Here is a 21,832-nt window from a genome sequence, read left to right as displayed (position 1 = left end):
TCTGAGGGGGTCTAGTGCAAGGGTAGAACATTTGGCTGTAACAAAGTTTGATGTCCAACTTCAGCACGAACCTGCAGCTTTAACCACTGTTTGGTGTACCACCTCCTCATAACGGGAGTAAACACGTGTGGCAGAGACAAGTTTAAAAATGCAAGCACTCGGGGCACCTGGGTGGTTCAGTCGATTAAACATCTGATTTGGGCTCAGGTCATGATCTCACAATTCGTGGCTTCGAGCCCCGGGTTGGGCTCTGTGCTGATGGCTCAGAGCTTGGAGCCTGCTTCAGATTCCATTTCTCTCTCTCTCTCTCTCTCTCTCTCTCTCTCTCTCTCTCTCTCTGTTCCTCCCCCACCTGTGTGCGCTCTCTTTCTCAAAAATAACTAAAGAAAAATTAAAAAAAAGAATGACAAAAATGCAAGCACGCATAAATAAGGCAATTATTACATCACCCAGGAATAACCACTATTGAGCATTTTGCTTTACAACCTTCAGATGTGTGTGGGGTGATGTATGTCCCTTACTCTTTTTTCTAGAGATTTTTATTTTTTTAATGTTTATTTATTTTTTGAGAGAGAGAGAGAAAGGGAGGGGCAGAGAGAGAGAGAAAGACAGAGAATCCAAAGCAAGCCCTGCACCGTCCGCACATAGCCTGATGAGGGGCTCAAACTCAGGAATGGCGAGATGGTGACCTGAGCGGAAGCCAAGAGTTGGGACACTCAACGGACTGAGCTATCCAGCATCCCCTGTTTTCTAGAGATTTTTTAAAGTGCTTGTTATTCATAAACATCCTTCCATGTGAATAACTGTTACTTCTACAAGAAGTACTCATTTTAAACAAGTATGCTTTATTTCATTTCATAAATGAGCTACATGAATTCAACCTAATCCCCTCCTGTTGGACATTTGTTGTTGATGTTGTTTCACCTCTCACCATTAAGAACAGCCTTGTAAGGAATCTTTTTACATGTCCTACTTATTTCTTGGCAAATTCCAAAACATGAGAGACAAGATCAAAGAATATGCACAATGTAAAAGTTATTGCTGCATAATGCTACCAATGTCCCAATTGAAACTCCCACCTACAGGTGCTGAGAGCACTCTTTCCTCACCTATGCAAACACATGCGTTTAGATTTGACTTTTTCCAGCTTCTTTCAGCTATGTGAATTTCCATTATTTGACCATCTGTCAAATTAACACCTTTTTCTTTTTTTTTTTGTTTGAACTTTTTAAATTTTATTTTGAGCCAGAAAGACAGCATGAGTGGGGGAGGGGCAGAGGGAGAGGGAAAGAGGGAATCCCAAGCAGACCCCTCCCCTCGTTGCCAGCACAGAGCCCAACACGAGGCTCTATCACACAAACCGCAAGATCATGACCTGAGCTGAAATCAAGAGTCGGACGCTTAACCAACTGAGCCACCCAGGTGCCCCATCACCTTTTCTCTATGTGCATTTCTTTAGTAAATTGTTTGCATCATTTGGCAATTTTTCTATGGACTGGTTTTTTTTTTTTTCATATTGAGATCTGAATGCCTTTTTTTTTTTATTAAGGATACTAATATATCAAAGAGAGCAAATATTTTTATCCAATTTATTATATTTATTATATATGTTTTAACTTATTTTTAAAGTTTATTTATTTTGAGAGACAGAGAGAGAACACAAGCAGGGGAGGAACAGAGAAAGGGAGAGAAAGAGAATCCCAAACAAGCTCTGCACCACCAGCTCAAAGCCCGATGTGGGGCTTGAACCCACAAACCACAAGATCATGACCTGAGGCAAACCAACAAACAGTCAGATGCCCAAACAACTGAGCCGTCTGGGCACCCCTAAGCTTTTTTACTTTTTAATGATTTTTTTTTTTTTTGCTGTTCTAAATGCAATATATTTTTCAGACTCTTCTTCCCTACCACTCTCCAACGAACTCCTAAGGCTGTCTTGGGGGACTCCACACAGAGGTCTGACAACTGCCTGGGCCTCTGTGATGAGCTAGCAGCATCTTCTAAGGGGTGGGTGGGGAGCCTTTGCCTTGCAGACTGCCCTCAAGAGAGGTAGAGGGTGTGTCCAAACTATGAAAAGCGAAGGGGTGTTCATAATTGTGCTAAGACAACAGACATAAACTGAAAATGTTCCAAGCATAGGGAGCGAGACCATAGAGGAGGGGACCGAGGCCCAGAAGGCTTACAGGTCTGGATCGAGGTCACACAGCTGGTAAGTGCAGCGCTAGTTTTAAACACATTCATCTTGGGGTGCCCGGGTGGCTCAGTTGGTTAAGCATCCGACTTCGGCTCGGGTCATGATCTCACGGTTTGTGAGTTCGAGCCCCGCATCGGGCTGTGTGCTATCAGCTCAGGCCTGGAACCTGCTTCAGATTCTGTGTCTCCCTCTCTCTCTCTGCCCCTCCCCCACTTGTGCTCTGTCTCTGAAAAATAAATAAAATGTAAAAAAATTAAAAAAATTAAAAAATAAAAATAAAAAATAAACACATTCATCTTCCCCCGGGCTTCAAGGCTACAGCTAACCTGCTGTGCACCGTCAGGCAAGTCCCCTATGTCTCTGGGTCTTAAATTCCTCTCTCTAAAATGAGAAGTTGCGGCCTAAGAAATTCTAATGACTTTGCCAGTACAAATCTCTGCTCTCTGCCCAGTGGAGTTTTGCAATATCTAGTAGAAGTCAGCCACTCAGCATCTGTTCCCTTCCATCCTCTGCCCTTCCAGGGAGAAGGTCGGTGTCTTAGTTCGGGCTGCCATAGACTGGATGGCTTACACAACAGACTGGATGGCTTACACAACAGCAATTTATTTCTTACAGTTCTGGAATCTGGAATTCCAAGACCAAGGTCCATCAGGGTTCAGATTCTGGTTCAGATCCGGCCACCTTCTTGCTGCATCCTTGCATGGTCTTTCCTCTGGGCGTGAGCAGGGAAGGAGAGACAGTGAGAGCAAGCTCTCTGGTGTCTCTTTTTACAAGGACACTAATTCTGTTGGATCGGGGCCCCACCCTTATGACCCTGTTTAACCTTAATTACCTCCTTATAGGCCCTATGTCCAAATACAGTTACATCGGGGGCTAGGATTTCAACATCTGAATTTAGTGGAGACACAATTCAGTCCACAGCAGGCTGTCACAGGGGACAGACAGGATGCTCTAGGTTTGGCAGGAGTTTGAGGGGCATCTGAGTAGGCCTGCCGGCTTGTGGAGGATGGATCGCAGCTGTCTCAGCGACGGAGCCGTGGGACTGTCCTTGGTGGATGTGACCCTGACGCAGCGCAGAGGGGGAGCCGTGTGGCTCGAGCACCTCCTCTCTGACCTCACCTGCATCTCAGCCAACCTAGCCAAGGGCCTGGAGAGAAAACTAGAGTATGTTTCTGAAGGAACTGTTAGTTCCTTCAGAATCAAGTCAGTAGGCATCCTGGCTGAGCTGGGCCAGCGGAGAAAGCAAAACGAAGTTCTGCCCAGAAGCCTTTATAAGAATGTGGGCTTTTGTAGTCACCGTCTGGGGTTGAATTCTGCCTCTTGTACTTGCTAGCCATGACATCTAGGACATAAAACCTCTGTGCCCAAATATCTAACTCAGGAATTGCATCGCTGCCCCTAACAGAAATCTTAATCTCTTAAACAATGGGGACATTTAGTTCTTTCCTACACACTTTCCATCTTTTCTGCTTTGCTGTCCTGAGCACATGGGCTCCACCTCCAAAGTTGCTTCAATGTCCGATATGAGTGCAGGTGCCCTTGCCATCACATCTTCATCCCAGGCAGCGGGAAGAGGGTAAAAAGAACACCCATACTATACAGAGCTTTTCCCGATGTCTGCCTTTGAAAAGCTTTGTCAGAAGTCCCACCCAACATTTTCCTCTTAGGATCCATTGTCTGAAACTTCTTCACAGTCACACCCCACTGCAAGAAGCTGTCAGCGTGGCACATTGCTGCCCCAAATAATATTGGGGTTCTTTTCCGAAGCAAAAGGCTAGAATGGGTATCGGGTAGGCATCTTGCGATTTCTATTGCACTCAGTTTGTCCATCTGTAATTTGGGGATTGTAATAATACTTACCTGGCAGGAGTGTTGTGTGGCCTTATATCCAGTATGGACTCAATATATGTTAGCTAAATTACTTGTCTATCAACAGAGAATGAAGTAGAAAAGGAAAATAATGTTGGCATTGCTATGAAGATAGTTTTGACCTCATAGACCCAGTGAGAAGGTCTCGGGGGTCCCCCGGATCAGATGGACCACATTTTTGAGAACTGCTGCTTTAGAGAATCAGATTATTCTTGGGCAGACTCACTACCCAAGCTCCAGCGTGATACCGGAAGAACACACAACCATCCTTTGGCCTTTATGAAGTTTGGGTAATTTTCGTTAACGCATATGACCTAGTTTTTCTTTTTTCAAGGATCTAGCATAATCTGTCATGCTCTTTCTAAGTATGTCTTTGTTGTGGCTCATCTTTAGAAGTGTAAGCCCCATGAGAGGCTGCAGAGCTTTACTCACCACTGTGCTCCAGGGCTTGAGATGGGGAGATAGATCCACAGACAGAAGCTTGACTTCACCACGCCCTGTGCTCCTGGAAAACAGCGAAGGTTAAGATCTCCCCATCCCCACCCACCCATTGTGTTCTGGAAAACGGCTTATTGCAAAGAACCCTTCTTTCCCCATACGACTTAAATTAAGATTCATGGATGCCATCCTTGTTTACCTGCGACAAGGTGAGACACAGACCCTCTAAATTCCGTTTCTTTGCCTCATAAATGATTAGCTGAGCCCCTTGTCCCCTCTGATCAATCAGAACAAAATGCTTGTTAACTGAAATTCCATTAAGCCTCTCTCCTTCCTCCAGGTGCCCGAATGGACTTTAGCCCACATTCAGCCTGAGCCAGCATACAATCCCTCTCGAGAATAGGCTGGCCTCGGGGAGAATGTTTTCATGTCTAATACCCAATTCTGCCACCCTTTTATTCTACTTCCTTGCACCTGGCTCCTTCTAGCCTTGTTCATCTCTCTCTATAAAAGAAAAGCCCTTTTCTGCCTAACTCCTGAGATGCTTACAGACCTTATAATCAGAGGGTTCTCCCTCCTGCAACAATCTTCTTCTCCCTTTGCAATAATCTTTTCAAATAAAATCTCTCTTGAACCTGGATTTGGGGGGGGAGGGAGGTTGGGAGTGGGGTTTGGATTTGTTTTTTATTAGACATGCTGAAGGAAAGAAACACGTGTAACTGATCAGGGAGTGGCTATGTTAATTCAGCTTTGCAGATTCTGCTCTGACTTCTCTCTCCGGTAATCACACTCTTAGATTCTGATACCTAGACTTGCCAAATCCACCGGGCCATGACCAAGCCCTCTGGGCCAGGAGTACAGCTGTGGCTGCCAGCTGGGCTTTTGGAGTCAGACACATTAGGATTTGGATTTTGCTGCTGCCACTGCCCTCCTGTGTAGCTCCTGTGTAGCCCAGGTCAAGTCACTTAATGGTTCTCCTGTTGAACCAGTCTTTACTGAGTGTAGGCTTTGAATTGGACACAGGTTGTGGTGAGCAACAGGTGATAATTAGGGACAGGAGGATTCTGGCAATTAAACAAGTAAATTAACTGGCAATTAACAAGTAAATGGAGGGAGAGCCTTGGTATATGGGAGGAACAGGGAGGGCTCTGCTGAGAAAGTGACTAATCTGAGGCCTGGGGGTCAGAAAGTCCAACTGTACCAGCAGCTGAAAGAAGGACATTCCTGTGAAGGGCCAGGGGTGGGAGATCTGGGTGTTTAAAATCCAGCAGAAAAAGGGAGAGGGGCTAAAAAGAATGAGTAAATGGCACAGAATGGACTGAAGCCCTCACATCATCCTGGGCTTTGTCTCCCAAGATAAGGAATTTCACTTCTATTTTGACTAGGATGGAAAGCCTAAAAAGGGAGAGATATTTTTGTTTTCATCCTTTTGCTTTGTAGTTTAATTTGATTGCTACTGAGGTTTCATTTTCTTCCCTATTAATCATTTGTATTCTTTGGTGAATTGTCCCCACCCATTTATCTACTGGGCTCTTCATGACTTTCTCATTAATTCGATGAGGTTTGTCTCAGTTAAGGATATTAATCTTCTGTGGTGTATGTTGCAATTATTTACCCCTGGTTACGGTCTGATTTTTAATTTTGGTTTCCTTTTGGGGGGTTGAAGTTTTAAACCTTTGTGCTTTCGTGCATGAGAGTGTTCACCCATCACTATTAGGCTTAAGGAGTCCTCCACCATCGACATTGGGTAAATGGTGTTGTTTTGGTCCGTGTTGTCGAGGTTCGGTGTTTTACTTTGGTGGACTTTGTGTCTTCCTGAGCGGGCCGGGGCAAACGCCTCCTGTGGTGGTAAGGACTCAAGATGTGGAGACCCCGGGTCCTTCCAGCCCAGAGGAGCCGCTTCGCAGCGGGAGGCCTCAGCAGGGACACCCGCTCTCCTGGGAATCCACCCCCTCGTTAAACAACATTGACACACAGGCCTCTTCTACAGGTGAGGAAGCTGAGGGTCAGCAGAGGACCGGGAGAGGGTGGTAAGGGGTCTTACAGCCTACAGCAGAAGCAAAACCTGCAGCTAGGACCAGCTGGTGCCGCCGTGGCAGGCAGGAGGGCGGGGCCAGAGTCGTGTCGGACAGCTGGAGCCCCGCCCCGCCCAGGCCCCGCCCCCGGGCTGAGCTTCCGGTACCGACTTAGCTCAACCCGGCTCATTCCAGAGCCTGCGCGGCGCTGATTTCATTGGCTGTCTCGCCGTCCCCGCCCCCTGGAGACCTGCTGATTTTCTCAGCCAATCAGCAGGTACGGCGGCGGCGGCGGCGAGTCTCGGCGGATCCCGGGCGCTGAGGTACCGGGGTTTGCAGGAGGGGCCGCGGTCCTGGGTGGGGGACAGCACGGGCCCTCAGTGGCGCGGCTGCTTCGCCCAACTGGTCGGCTCGCGGGTGGGCCAGCTTCCTGCCTCTGGAGGGGCAGTGACCGCCACCGTCGGGGGCTGGCTGGAAGTTGTTCGGGGTTGGAGGGCAGAGGTCGGAGGTCGTGTCTTTGGGGAATGTTGGGGTCCCGCCCATCTAAGCCTAGGAGCGGGCCGCGCCCCGTTTTGTTTTTGTCAGCGCCCGTTTGGGGACCGCCCTCCTGGCACGGAAGGAGCGCTGAGGGAAACTGAGGCCTGGGAGCAGCCGGGGCCCCTCGCAGGCCCCGAGCTCTGACGGGGAGGCCGGCCGCTCCTCAGGCGCCCGCCGCCTCCCTCCTCCGGGCCCGTGGGTCTGTAGGGTGCGCGTTGCAGGGGGTGGGCGGCACGGCCGCGGGGGGGCCACCGGCTGTCCCCGAAGGCCCCCCCCCCCCCCGGGCTCTGATGCCAGCTCTTTCGGAGGCTGTCATTCCCCGTGTTTGAGATTTCGTGTCTGGAACCTCATTCGGACAGTTTGGAGAGGGGAGAGGGGGTAGTGTGGCTTTGGCACTTGGCAGGAGGTGAAAATAAAAACCAGACGTAGGATGTAATGAAGGCAGAGGGACCTGCGAGAAACTGGACGAATTTCTTAGCTCGACAAGGATTTTCTCCCCAACTTGCCCCGCATACTGTGTAATTCAAGCTTTCGGCACTTGAAATCGAGAGTATTGTGCTCTCCTAGATCTCATAAGCAAGAGCCCTAAGTCTTGACCTTCTTGGTGAGGATACTTTGGAATGTGTAAAGTGATGAACAAGAATTGTTTTGTCCAAAGTTCCGAGTTAAGATTCACAGAACAGGGAGGGTGGGAACCTCTCTGCTTGGTGGGGGGGGGGGGGGGGGGGGGGCGGATCTTGGTAGCTTCTCTACTCCTCTGACACCCAAATGGAAGTTTCTTTATCTTTATGGGTTTTGGGGAGACACGGCTCTGGATGAGGAATAAGAGGGAAAGAGGGATTCTTTTTTTATTTTATTCTTTTTTTTTTATTTTTGAGAGAGAGAAACAGCACGAGCGGGGGAGGGGCAGAGAGAGAGAAGGAAACAGAGAATGGAAGCAGGCTGCAGGCTCTGAGCTGTCAGCACAGAGCCTGACACGGGGCTCGAACTCACAGACCTCAAGATCATGACCTGAGCTGAAGTCAGACCCCTAACCGACTGAGCCACCCAGGTGCCCCGCGATTCTTTTCATTTTCTATGCAGAAAGTGTGCAATTAGGCAATTACCTGTCCCTCACCCTCCATCTGAGCTAGCGTAAAACACATCCTTTTTTGTACTGACGGTATATGTCGAGTATTTATAGTGGAAGGGGATGGGAGTAATTTCTCTAGCAATAAGTCCTTTACCTGTACTGTAGCCACAAGAGGAATGGATGTGCCTTGTGTGGAATTAACCCTGGGGTTTGGTTTTCAGTTAAGAAAATGAGGCAGAAGGAAGTGTTAACCAAGACCTTCCAAGGCCCAGCCATTGTCTGTAGGACTCCGACCAGCCACGTTTACATGTTTGAGAACGGTGGTGGGGACTCAGGGGACTCCTCTGAGGAAGAGTCCTACCGCGTGGCTCTGCGGCCCCGGGGCAAGGAGCGCCAGAAGAAGGGTGCCCCCCACCCTCACCAGCCAGGAGCGGGAGACGTGGTGCTGCTTCAGCGGGAACTGGCCCAGGAGGACAGCCTCAACAAGCTCGCTCTTCAGTATGGCTGCAAAGTAAGAAACCCCGGGTGAAGGTGGCTCCTGTGTAGTTAGAGGAACAGAGGACCTCACTGAAGGGTGGGGGCCCTTGCTGCCCCTTCCTGACCCCCCTCCCCCAGGCGTGGTGTCCAGAGGCCTGTGGTATTGGTGAAGGGGTTTCCCATCTGGCCCGAGATGGAACGCAGGTGAAGTACTTTGAGTTCTGAACCTTGGGGTCATAAAAAGTGAGGGTTAGGAATCTCAGGTGTTGGGCCAGTTCTCTCTCTGCAGAGCACTTCTCTCCCTGTCCCTCCAAGTATTTTCGGAAACCTTTTTTATATAGTTTTTCTTTTGAGCATATTTTGTTTAAGACCTGCCAGGGCCAAAGATGCCATGCAGAATTTATCCAAGATTTGTTTGGTAGGATTGGTTTTTTTTTTGTTTTTTTTTTTTTTTTTGGCTACTTCTCTTTTTCTGACCCTTTCTTGCTGGTTGCAGCCTATTGGATTGGTCAAGTTTGACGTTCTCTGTTTTAGAACTGCATGATCTAGCCTGTGTGCGCTGTGTATCTGTATAACCCTGTTTCTCTCTTTAATTATGTTTTTAGCATTCAGAGTGATTAACATGGCAAAGTAAGTAGGAAAGTATTTATAGAATTGCTGCATTTTCTCCTAGATTGAAACTTTTTATTTCATTTTGCTAATAACACTGTGTTATAACTTTCTATGGCCTCCTCTAAGGCTGTCTAACCAATTTGTTTTAAAAATCTTTTCTTCCTTAAAGTGTCTTGTTATTTATCTAACGAGGTTCAAATGGCTAAACACATTGTATAGGATATTGTGGTATTTCCCAGAGGAAATACACAGGCTGACCTCCTAGGGACACATAGTGGTCTCTCAATTGTACTGAGATTTATATTTGACTCTCTAACCAGCTTCTAGTAGGCATACTGTATGGTTTATTGAACATGGGCCGCAAATGAATCCTACCCTACAAAGATCTGAGTGGATGCAGTGGGCTTCTTAGAAAAGTGGGCTTAATTAAGCCATGAAGACTGTACATATAATGCCTCCAATAAGTAATCAGTTTTCCTATTGAAAGTAAATAAATTTTGGTGTTTAGTTTATGAAGGGCAAAGACAAAAAGGTCTCAAACACCTTATGCTTTAGTTTCAGGACATGGTAAATTAAACATGTCCAGGGCCCCAGTTCAACTAGATGATAAAAACAATTGCTTAATAAGTAAAATAATGGAGATGATTGATTTGAAAAAGGTGCTGTCTAAAGGTCTGTTGGCCGTAGTTACACTCTAGTTAAAGTGGACTTAGGAGTTAAAACCTTAAAGTCCATCTCTGACACTTTCATTAAGTTCCAGACATTAGCTTGAGGGAGGGTTTGACTTAAATTTTGCACCACCCCTCCCTTAAGATTTGTCTTGCTCTTTGTTACTTTGTGAAACCCACAGTGCTGCCTCTTCTCCTGGAGTCCTAATATTGAATAGGAGATTTTAGTCCGTACTTTCCAGCTAGATCCGTGTGATTCCCTACGTGTTACTAAGTATCATAAGTGTTAGGAAACCCTCAAAGTGAATTAACTCTCGATTGCTTTTATTTACAAAACAAGTTTATATACCATACAGTACTTCTGGGCATGAAAACATGGTAGAATCATGAGGACTTAACCTCTTAAAACAAAATTACAGTTAAAGTCGGTTCTGAGTGTCAAGCTGGCTGAGGTTTGGTTTGGCGATCGCTAATGTAATCAGCTACTGTACTGGGTTCTGATGTGGGAGGGAAGTCAGCCAGACGGGGGCATTGTTGCCTCAGAAGTTAGAAGAAGTAGAAAGGGCTACTATAGCATTTTTAGTACCATGACTGGGTTTCACCTAAAAACATTTTGTTGCAGTCACACTGTACACAAACAAAAAACGCTTTTCCAAAAACCGATTATACGTTATTCAAACTTGTAAATCTGCTCAGAACTGTGATAAGGCTGAGTTAAAGCGAAAAAAGTTATTCAGCCTAAACTCATTATGTGTGCTGGTGCAGTTTTCCAGTATTCATCAGGGTCCTAAAGGGGGGGTGGGCTTGGATCCTCTTTCGGAAAGAGCTACTTTTTGGATATTAGTTCTAAGGAGTTTACATAGTTCATGATGTTTGTCTTCATGACTTCCCTAGGTCGCAGATATCAAGAAAGTCAACAACTTCATCAGAGAACAAGATTTATATGCTTTGAAATCTATTAAGATCCCAGTGAAAAATCATGGGATCCTAACAGAGACCCACAAAGAACTCAGACCCGTCCCAAGCCCATCCTCAGAGACTAGAGTGACCTTCGAGGAGCTGCCAGACCCAGACAGGGCAGCTGTAGGCGCCAGTGCCCTGTCCAGCCCACTGACGGATTTCTTTAAGGGCATTGACCAGAATATTGAGCATGCCGTGCAGTCAGAAATCTTTTTAAATGAAAGTTGCTGTGGAGAGACCTCCAGTCAGCCGCTGCTTCCAGCGCCTCCGAAGACACCAACAAACGGTGCAGACTGTGGGATTCAGTGGTGGAATGCTGTTTTTATCATGCTTCTAATTGGGATTGTTTTACCAGTGTTTTATTTGGTCTATTTTAAAATACAGGCTACTGGCGAGATCCCCAGCAGCTTGAACACAACTACTGTCCCCAACGGCTCGATGACCGTGAGTGCAGTTCCAGGGCAAGCCCCCAGATTAGCCGTCCCAGTGCCAACCATCCCCTCTTCAGACAGCCAGTTCAGTCACACCACCCGGGCAGGGAACTAGCCATCGTTGTTCCTAAAGTATCCGGCCAGTGTCAGCATTTGACCTCCTAACATGCATCACCTGCCATCGGCCAGAGCCTTGGGGGCCGCATTTCCTTTTCTGTGACATACGGACACGTTTCAGAAAACACCATTGTGTTCTCAGTAACACTCACCTTGGGGAGTAGGCTCGCCTAACCCAAGGCTGTGGGAGCGAAAACACCAGCACCCTCAGCCTCCTACATCCAGAAGTTAACAGCAAGAGAAACATTTTCACGTGGCAGGTGCCACTTCTTGAAGGTATGTTGTGGACTGGCACTGTGTGGGCCCCCAAGTTGGATGTGTTCGGAAGTTGAAGAGCGGCCTTGGACCTTCAGTGTGGGAGCCTCTGGGGTCAGCTTTGGTCACTTGGCTGTGTGCAGTGTCCCCTGCCTGCTGTGAAGGGATGACCAACTGACAAATGATGTTCTTTGTCTCCCTGGCAAAGGAGCTGTCCAGTAGCATTGAATATCACCCTGTTTTGGAGTCTGACAGATAACCATTATAACTGGCCCTACTTCATATTTGCCCCACCAGTTAGCTTTTTTGAGGCAGTGTCCTTTCTAGAATTGAAAATGCCCTAAATCCAAATTGCTCTAATATTGAGTAAACGGCAGTTCTGTTCTTTGTAGTTCCAGAACTAACTTAGTGATGCACAGGCCTGTTTTAAGCTGCTGCATGGTGTGTCCAGCACGTCTTGGCTGGAACACTTGGGGCTGTTGCTCAGTTTCACCTGGGGTGTATTCTCACTGCAGTGGCTAACCAGATTCCCTAAGTTAGCATTCTTAGAAGGAATTGTTGCCAGTGTCTGGAGCTGAGTAGGTGCAGAGAGAAGAATGAGTGCCTATCACCGAGGTCCCAACGTGTGATGCTTCTAAGGCTGAACAGTCACCAGTCCAGTGTTGCTGAGAGCAGCAGCCCCTGTGTGTACCTGGAAAGGAAGTGCAGGGAGGACGGGTATGCTTCCTGCAGCTTCCTTGATTCTAAGGAATTCTAGAACCATTGCACTAGAAAGGGACTCAGTGTTTTTCTTTGGGTAAATACGCTCTCTGTATAGTGCAGCTTATGATGTTAAAGACCAAACACTTAATGGAGGGCCTCATGGTGAGCCTTGCTGTGGAGGCCATTAAAGAGGGGTCAGGCACCCATCAGCCTGAGGTTTTCCTGTCTCTTCTACACAGCAGCAGTCGTGCTCAATGTGGAGGCTCTGGAGAGGTCCGGGTCAGCCTCTGAGGCCTTGCAGGTGCAGCAGGGGTATGTGGGGTGAGGGTTCAGAGCCTGCGTGGCCAGAATCCACCTCGGTCCCAAGGAAGAGTGGAAATGGGCTTACGTGGCTGGTGGCTTAACCTCGGAGAAGCCTGCCACCAGGGAGGAAGACCCACTGCACAGATAGGGAGCTTTGAGTGTGATTTATGTCATTTGACACATCAGACCTAGAGATAAGTTGAGAAGATTTCATTGTGTAAGAGGAGGGAAGTGTAGCAGAAGAATACTTGAGATGGGCTTCTAATTTTTCTCCTCTCAGCTATGTGAAAAATGATTTGCCCTGGGTTCAATTAGTAAATTTAAAGTATCTTCAAAGTTAAATGTTTTCTTCAAAACCACAGTGGTCTTCACGATAAAATGAGCTTGTGAGTCTTTGCTCCAGGAAATGTTTTGATCATGTGAATGCTCTTCCAGCCAAATGTCTGTGCTCACTGTGCCCCTGGAGGCCACAGGTTTCTCTAATGTGTCACCATTAACTTCACCAGGCAGAGCTGAGTCCCATGGGAAAATGGCTTTTGCCAGGCAAAGAATAATTATCTGTATCCTTTACTTTTTTCAAATGGAATAAAATAATTTCTTCTGTGAAGGAAAATTGATTCCTCTCTTTGTTTTTTTTTTTAATTTCGGGGGTGGTGATTCAGAATGAAGAGATGGTACAACAGTGTTGGAGAAGGTGGAGGTGTCCGTGTCTAGGGAGCGAGGCGTGCCCAGGGCTTTTGTTCAAGGTTTTCACCAACAGGTGAAAAACAGAAGTGGTAAACCAGCACAGTCTCACTGATTGGTCTGCACAATGTGCTTTAGAGTGCCTTTATTAAGTATGCATAAGAGAGACCATGAAGCTCATTTTGTACACATTTTACTACATTTTTACTGTGTTAATATTTTAAAGAAACAGATTTGATAGGTAGTCTTCAGTCCTTTTGATTGAACAATAGTGCCCAACATTGTGGGCGCCTAGGGAAACTACGTCATCAGGCAAATGATGCTCCCGTTTTACTCTGGGGCAACAAGGCTGTGGAGACTCAGCAGAAGCCTCAGGGTTGCTCCGAGCAGGACTGCCCAGCCAAGGAAGGGTTACAGTCCTTCCTCTGAAACAACAGTTCTTTAAACTGCCTCTGTTAATAGTGAAGTCTGCCTGGGGTTGAGGGAGAATGATAAAGATTCTTTTTTCTCTACATCTGCACCAGTATTTATGGTCTCTTATCTTTTTGATGATAGCTGTTCTCACAGATATGGAGTGGTATCTCATTGTGGTTTTGATTTGCATCTCCCCAATGATTAGCGATGTTGAGGACCTTTTCATGTACCTGTTGCCCACTTGTATACCTTATTTAGAAAAATGTCTATTCAGGTGCTTTGCCCATTTTTAATTGTCATATATATATATATATATATATATATATATATATATATATATAATGATTATATATATGACATGTAATATATAATAGCATATATATTATAATATGTAAGGGTGTATATATAATATGTCATATATATATATGTACTTAAATATATTTTGCAACTGAGTTGTGTGAGTTCTTTACATATTTTGGCTACTAACTCCTTATTGGATATATGGCTTGCAAATATTTTTTCTTATTCTGTAGGTTGTCTTTTCATTTTGTTGATCTATTTTATTTTGCTGTGCAGAAGCTTTTTAGTTTGATATAGTCCCACTTATTTATTTTTGCTTCTGTTGCATATGCTCTTGATGTCATATCCAGAAAACCAGTGCCATGACCAGTGTCAAGGAGCTTACCACCTATGTATTCTTCTAGTAGTTTTATGGATTCTGCTCTTACATTCAAGTCTTTAATCCATTTTGAGTTAATTTTTGTGAGTGGAACAAGATAGGGATCTACCTTCATTCTTTTACATGTAAATATCCAGGTTTCTCAGCACCATTTATTAAGGAGACTATCTTTTCACCATTGAGTATTCTTGGCTCCCTTCTCAAATATTACTTGGCTGTATATACAGGGGTGGATTTCTGGGTTTTCGCTTCTGTTCTGTTGGTCTGTATCTGTTTTCATGCGTTTACCATAGTATTTTAATTACTGTCGTTTTATAATATAGCTTGAAATCGGGAAGTGTGATGCCCCTGCTTTATACTTCTTTTTCAGGATTCCTTTGGCTATTAAGTCTTTTGTGCTTCCATATAAATTGTAGGATTTTTTTTTTCTGCTTCTGTAAAATTTGCCATTGGAATCTTGATAGGGATAGTATTGAATCTCTAGACGGCTTTGAATAATATGGAAATGTAAACAGTATTAAATCTTCCAATTCATGAACACAGGATACCTTTCCATTTATTTTTATCTTCTGTTTCTTTCATCAATGTTTTGTGTTAAGTGTAGAGATCTTTCACCTCCTTGGTTGAATTTATTCTTTGTTTTTAATGTTATTGTAAATGGGATAATTTTATTTCTTTTCATATAATTCCTTGTTAGTGTATAAATGTTACCATATGTTAATTTTGTATCTTGGGACTTTACTGAATTCACTGATTAGATCTAACAGTTTTTTTGATGGAGTCTTTAGGATTTTATGTGTAGAAAATCATGTCATCTACAAATAGAGACAATTTTACTTTTTTTTTCTTTCAATTTCATGCTTTTTATTTAATTTTTTTCTTCCCTGATTGCTCTGGCTAGAGCTTCCAGTACTATGTTAAATAAGAGTAGCAAGAGTGGGCACCCTTGTTTTATTCCTGATCTTAGAGAAAAAGCTTTCACCCTTTTATCACTAGGCATAATGTTAGCTGTGGGCTTGTTATATATGCCCTTATTATGCTGAGGTACATTCCTTCTACACCTAAATTGTTAAGAGTTTTTATCTTGAACGGATGTTGAATTTTATCAAATGTTTTTTCTCCATCTATTGAGATGATATGATTTTTATCCTTCATTTTGTTAATAAGGTGTATCACACTGATTGATTTGCGTATGTTGAACCACCTTCCATCCCTGAAATAAATCCCACTTGATCATGGTGAGCGATCCCAAAATGTGCTGCTAAATTTGGTTTCTTAGTATTTTATTGAGAAATTTTGCACCTATATTCATAGGGATATTGGTTTGTATGGTGTCCTTTTCTGGCTTTGGTCAGGTAATGCTGGCCTTGTAAAGTAAGTTTGGAAATGCTCCCTCCTCTTTGATTTTTTCTTTTTTTTTTTTTAATTTGAGAAGGATTGGTGTTAATTCTTTAAATGTTTGGTAAAATTCACTCTGAAGCCACCTGGTCCTGGGTTTTTCTTCTTTGGCAGATTTTTACTGATTCAATCTCTTTACTAATAATTGATCAGTTCAGATTTTCTGTTTCTTCCTGATTCAGTATTGGTAGGTTATATGTTTTTACTTTTTTTTCCATTTATTCTAATTTGTCCATTTGTTGACCTAGTTGTTCATAGTAGTCTGCTTTCATGTCACTTTTTAAATGAGGAGCAGAGAAGCTTCTACTTCCCTCTCCTGGCCTGTTTTCTACCATTCCTTCAAAGCTTCCTTCTGACACAAGCCAGGAGCTCTCTGTGGAAATGGTTGTCTTGAAAGAGTTATAACCATTTGTGTGTGAGATGGGGTTTAAAAATGTTTGTTTTCCCTAGCAGATCAGGGTATCTGTCCCTGTGTTTTGGCAGGACATCTGGTGTCCTGGAGGGAGTGTCAAGAGAAGGCAATGGGATGGACTAATTCATCCCAGTGGACTAATTCATCCATTTATTCAAGTGACATATATGGAGCACTGCCTCTGCCAGGTGCTGGTTGGGGTGCCCCGCAGAGGTGAGGAAGGCTGATCTGGAAGAGATCACCTGGGAGATGGCCACAGCTTCGTGTAAGGCCTAGTAGAATACAGTGTGGATGGGGAGAGGTGGGAGGGCACGTGTCTAAAGTCATTGAATTGAGACAGTTTCCACTTGGGTTGATAAGGTGGGAGGCTGAGCCTGGCTATAGGAAGGACCCAAACAGATGTGAAGATTTCTCTTTGGGAAAAGACTAGGATGCAGCACAGAATAAAAACAACCATCATTTAATTCATGGCACTCATTAGATGCCAGACAATGCTCTAAGAGCTTTATACATCAATCCATTTCATCCTTACAATATCCTCGGGAGGTTGGCACTTCCTATTCCTGTCTTACTAATGGAAAAACTAAGCTAAGATCACATAACTTGTAAATGGGAAGGCTGGGAGTCCCACCCAGGCTGACTGGCTTGGGACCCTGTGCTCTTTAACCCCTTTGCTTGGGGCCTTGCTGCTCTGTGCTTCCCAAGGCAGGGTTTTAGTAGGGGACAGAATTGAGAGAAGAGAAGATTGAGAAGATTTCTTCTGGTCCACAATAGGGTACTGGCCATGCAGTGATAAGAACCCTATGCATTTACCTGCCTGTTTTCTGGGTGGTGCTAGCGAGCCAGTGGTGCCAGTGAGCCTTGACTGTGAGAAATAAGCCTCATTTGCATCAGTAAAGTAGCCTTCCTTAGCCAATTCCTTGCAGTACTGAACACCTTGGGTAGGGTTCCTCCAAGCTTATTTCTGGAGAGGAGGTACTTCTGGCATCACCAGGCCAAGCAGAGGCATGAGGGTGGGGTAGGGGACAGGATCCATTTTTGCCTGTTCTCCAGGAGAACAGCTCCTGGGTACAGTGGAGCTGCTGAGGAGACTTGGGGTCACCCTCCCTGCCCCCCGGCACGGTCAGGCCCCACAGCCCTGGGAAGGATGGCATGATGGTGATGTGCAGCTCCAATTTGTGCCCTCTGCCCTCTTCCATCCCTGCTTCTGTTGTGCAGGAGCCCTGAGGGACTCCTACAGTAGTGATCTGGGAGGGGGTCTTCCTACATCTTCAGGAAATACCAGGTTATTTTAAAACGCATTCACCACCCTGAGTAAGGAACATGTGCTACCATGCATTCATTCCCAAACCTTTCAGAGCCAAGAGGCTATGTGAAAACAAGACCCAGCCCTCAAGGTACTTAATACCCTTAAGGTACTTATAATCTAGTGGGAAAGATAAAACTTATATTAAGGTGGTGATAGGGGAGAACATGCTGACCCCATGAGAAGAAAAGGGATAGGATGATACATGGGTGATAAGAAAAGTTTTCTAGAGAAGGTGGCATTTCCTTAGTTGACACCTGAAAGGAGGGAGGGATTTCATAATATGCTCTCCAGTGGAGGCTGGAAGCCAGGGAGATCTTGTGAACAGGGAACTATGAGTAGCCTAGTAGCCTGGAGTGAAGAAGTGCAAGCAAACAGAAATGTGGTAAAATGCTGCAGTAATAGTTGGAGCTAGGTTATAGACAACCTTGAATTCTGTAAGTGACTTGGACATTATTTGATGGACAGTGGGAAGCTATTGAAAATCTTTGGACGGTAGAGATAGTATAGTTGAGCACTGACTTTAAGAATAGTAATCTCCTAGTTTGGGAGAGGAGAGGCCTTAAAGAGGTGATGTAATTTGATCATGAGGAGCTTGGGTATAGTTGTTTTCATAATTCTTTATTGGGGGTTAATCAAGCTTCTTGGATCTGCAGGTTTATATGGTTTCATGTAATTTGGAAAAATTCAAGTCATTATTTCTGCAAATATTTTTTTCTGATTATTCCAGTCCAATTACCCATATATTAGGTCATTTGATGTCTCACAACTAACTGATGCTTATACATTTTTCTTTGTCTTTCTGTTTTATCTTGGACAATTTCTGTTGCCATTTCCTTTATAATATCTAATTGGGATATTCAGTACATCTTGTACTAGAGGTATTTTTCATCTGTAGAAGTTCTATTTGGGTTTTCTTTTATGACTTCCATTTTTCATCATTTCTCATATGTTCAAACATGTGGAATGTATTTATAATAGCTGTTTTAAAGTCCTTATCTGATAATTCTATCATGTGTTTCATTCTGGGTCTATTTGTAGATTTTTTTTTTTTTTTCTGGTTATGGATTGTATTTTCTTGTTTTCCTGCATGTTAGGTAATTTTCGGCTGGATGCTTCACATGGTGAAGTATATGTTGCTGGGTGCTAGATCTTGTTGTCTTCCTTTAAATATTTTTTGGCTTTGGGGTTTGAAATCAGTTTGATCCTTTTGAGACTTGCTTTTATACTCCATTAGGGCAAGTCTAGAGCAGCCTTTAGTCTAGGGCTAATTCAACTCCACTAGTATGATGGGATACTTGTGAAGACTCTACTCAATGCTGTGGTGTAAGAGGTCTCACTGTTCTGGCTGGTGGAAAAGCAGGTTATTCCTAGCCCTGCATAAGCATGGGAATGGTTCCACCTACTTTCCTCTGTTGGTTCTTTTCCTAGTCTCTGTGATTTTCTCACATGCTAGTGCAGCTCAGTACTCAGCCAGAGACTTAGGGGATCTCTCTTCTCCTCCTTTCCCCATATTCTGTCCCCACAATTCTAGATGCCTTGGCCTCCTTGAACTTCAGACTATCTCTTCAACTTGGCAAGATCACTGTGCTCTGTGCTCTGGTCTGGAAACTTTTCAGGCAATGAGGTAGGGCACTTCCCAGTTATACTTGGTTTATTTCTCTTTCCCAAGGAATCACTCTCCTGCACTCTTTTGTCCAGTGTCTTCTATCTTTTGTCTAATTCTTTGTTTGAGGTGAAAGAATACATCTGGTCTCTGTTATTCCATTATGGCCAGAGCAGAAGTTCATAGGCCAGAGTTAGAAGAGGGGCAGCCAAAATGGTGGCATGAGGGGGCAAGATTGGTTTACAGGCAGATTCAAGGGAGCGGGGCTGTTGGTGGACTCCAAATTTGTGAACTGGAATCAGTCATGGGACAGGAAGTCAGAAGAGGCAGATTTTCTTGCAGGGGCTTGGAAATAAGTCCACTAAATTCCATATGCTGCAAGACAGCTGTATGTGAGGCCTGTAGTTGATTTGGTTCAACAAACATTACCTTCCCTTATGTGTCAAGTGCTAGGCTCCCTGGTTTTCAGTGTGTTATCTCAGCTGAGTAGTTGGAAAAGAGAGACAGCCCATTTATCAGTAGTCCAGGCAGTTATGGTGTTATCCTTGTTCCTTATTGCCATTTTGAGATCATTATTCAACCCTTCTTCCCTAAATCCTTTCAAAACTCCATAATCTACTTACCCTTTTTTTATTGCATTATCTACAGATCTTCTGGTCTCTCCCTCTCATCCACTAAAGACTTCAGCACCTGTTCTCATTCTTGGATCCATGTAGATCAGCGCCTTCCCATGTTTTTGAGGTCATTATCATATAGATAAAATAATAAAAATTATGTACAGCACTGTGGAGGGGATTTGATGATCTTTGTGGGCTCTAATAAGTGTTACAGATAGAGGGGTAATAACTGAGGAGTTTGGTTCTGTCAGGTTTTTGAAATGGGTGATCAAAAGGCATGCTTTTATGCTGATGAGAAAGATGTAGGAGGGAGGTAGAAATTGCTGCTACCAGAGAGGGGATAGTTTCAGGGGTGAAGACATTGAGGGGGAGAGAGGTGATGGGTTCCAATATACAACATGAAAGTCTTGGCCATAGATAAGAGCAGAGAGTCCATCCATCGCACCTGGAGGGAAGGCAGAGCACGTGGGTACAGATGCAGGCAGATTCCTGGATTTCATGGTGGGAAGACCAGGTAGGTCTCATTTGATTGCATCTATGTTTTCAATGGAAAATGTGACAGGAAGTAATAAGCTGGCAAGAAAAAGACGTAGTCTTGGAGGTTCGAATAGAGAAAGAGTAAAATACAGTTGATCCTTGAACATGGGGATTAGGGGCACTGACCCCCAGCAAGTCGAAAATCCTTGTAGAACATGACTACCCCAAAACTTAACTACTAATAGCCTACTGTTGACTAGAAGCCTTACTGATAACACAGTTGATTAACACATATTTTGTATATGTATTAGTATATACACTATATTCTTACAATAAAGTAAGCTTGAGAAAATGTTAAGAAAATCATGAAGAGAAAATACAATTACATCATTGTACTGTATTTATTGAGAAAAGTCCATGTAGAAGTGGACCTCCTTGAGTTCAAACTCATGTTATTCAAGGGTCAAATGTAGTGATGTCAGAAAACGAGGACGTCAACAATACTAGGGGATTGTAGTTGCATTTTGGGGCAGTGTTGAGAGCCTTTTAAAATTTGTGGTCATGATAGAATAAAAATAGGAAACACAGAATTAAACCCAAATACATAAAGAAATTTAATATATGCTGTCAATGTGGCATCTCAAATCAATGGGATAAAGATGAACTTTTTAATAAATGGCTGTTGGACAACTAGATAGCCATTTGGAGAATATAAGACCCATACCTAAGAATAAACTCCAAATGGGTTTTTAGGAATCTAAATATAAAAGATGAAACTATACTAATACTAGAAGAAAACATTGGTGATTCCTCTCTAACTTTGGTGTAGGGAAAAGGATCCTAAATTTAACTCAAAATTCATAATCAATAAAAGCTTGATAAATTTGACTATATAAAATAATAAAATTTTGCCTGACAAAAGTATCACAAAAAGCCAACTGACAAATTGGGAGAAAATATTCATAGCCTATAACAAAGGGCTTATATCCCTAAATAAATTAAATAAATAAATAAATAAATAAATAAATAAATAAATAAATAAATAAAACAATAAAACTCTTAAAAATTGAAGGAGAGAGGGGCACCTAGGTGGCTCAGTCAGTTAAGTGCCTGACTTTGGCTCGGGTCATGATCTCGTGATTTGTGAGTTCGAGCCCTACATCAGGCTCTGTGCTGACAGCTCCAAGCCTGAAGCCTGCTTCAGGTTCTGTGTCTCCCTCTCTCCCTGCCCCTCCCCCACTCACCCTCTGTCTCTCTGTCTCTCAAAAATAAATAAACATAGGGGCGCCTGGGTGGCTTAGTCGGTTAAGCATCCGACTTCAGCTCAGGTCACGATCTCTCTGTCCGTGAGTTGAAGGCCCATGTTGGGCTCTGTGTTGACAGCTCAGAGCCTGGAACCTGCTTCAAATTCTGTGTCTCCCTCTCTCTGCCCCTCCTCTGCTAACACTCTGTCTCTGTCTCTCTCTCTCAAAAATAAAGATTAAAAAAATAAAAAAAAACAAAAAATTGAAGGATAGAGACCAAAACCCCAATAAACAAATGGAAAAAAGACATGAACAGACACACAAAGATTAAAATGGCCTTCAAAC

General features: G+C 44.1%; 1 protein-coding gene across 7 annotated transcripts in view; it reads left to right on the top strand.

Moving 5' to 3' along the window:
* Positions 1 to 21,832, top strand: part of LYSMD4 (LysM domain containing 4) — a 43,435-nt gene that overhangs the window by 7,946 nt on the left and 13,657 nt on the right. The window contains exons 1-4 of one of the 7 annotated variants that reach the window (XM_042941150.1): positions 8,083 to 8,636; positions 10,777 to 11,666; positions 19,798 to 19,890; positions 20,184 to 20,280. In XM_042941150.1, the coding sequence (XP_042797084.1) occupies positions 8,355 to 8,636; positions 10,777 to 11,388 (894 nt within the window). In that variant the 5' untranslated portion in view covers positions 8,083 to 8,354 and the 3' untranslated portion in view covers positions 11,389 to 11,666; positions 19,798 to 19,890; positions 20,184 to 20,280. Of the gene's footprint in view, positions 1 to 6,796; positions 6,840 to 8,065; positions 8,637 to 10,776; positions 11,667 to 19,077; positions 19,093 to 19,797; positions 19,891 to 20,183; positions 20,281 to 21,832 lie in introns of those variants that run through there. The other 6 variants (XM_042941148.1, XM_042941146.1, XM_042941152.1 and 3 more) reach the window with 6 other exon arrangements.

The sequence above is a fragment of the Panthera leo genome, chromosome B3, assembly GCF_018350215.1.
Source record: "Panthera leo isolate Ple1 chromosome B3, P.leo_Ple1_pat1.1, whole genome shotgun sequence".
Lineage (NCBI taxonomy): Eukaryota > Metazoa > Chordata > Mammalia > Carnivora > Felidae > Panthera > Panthera leo.
Note: the sequence above shows the minus strand (reverse complement) of the source record. Positions and strands in the feature narration are given on the sequence as shown.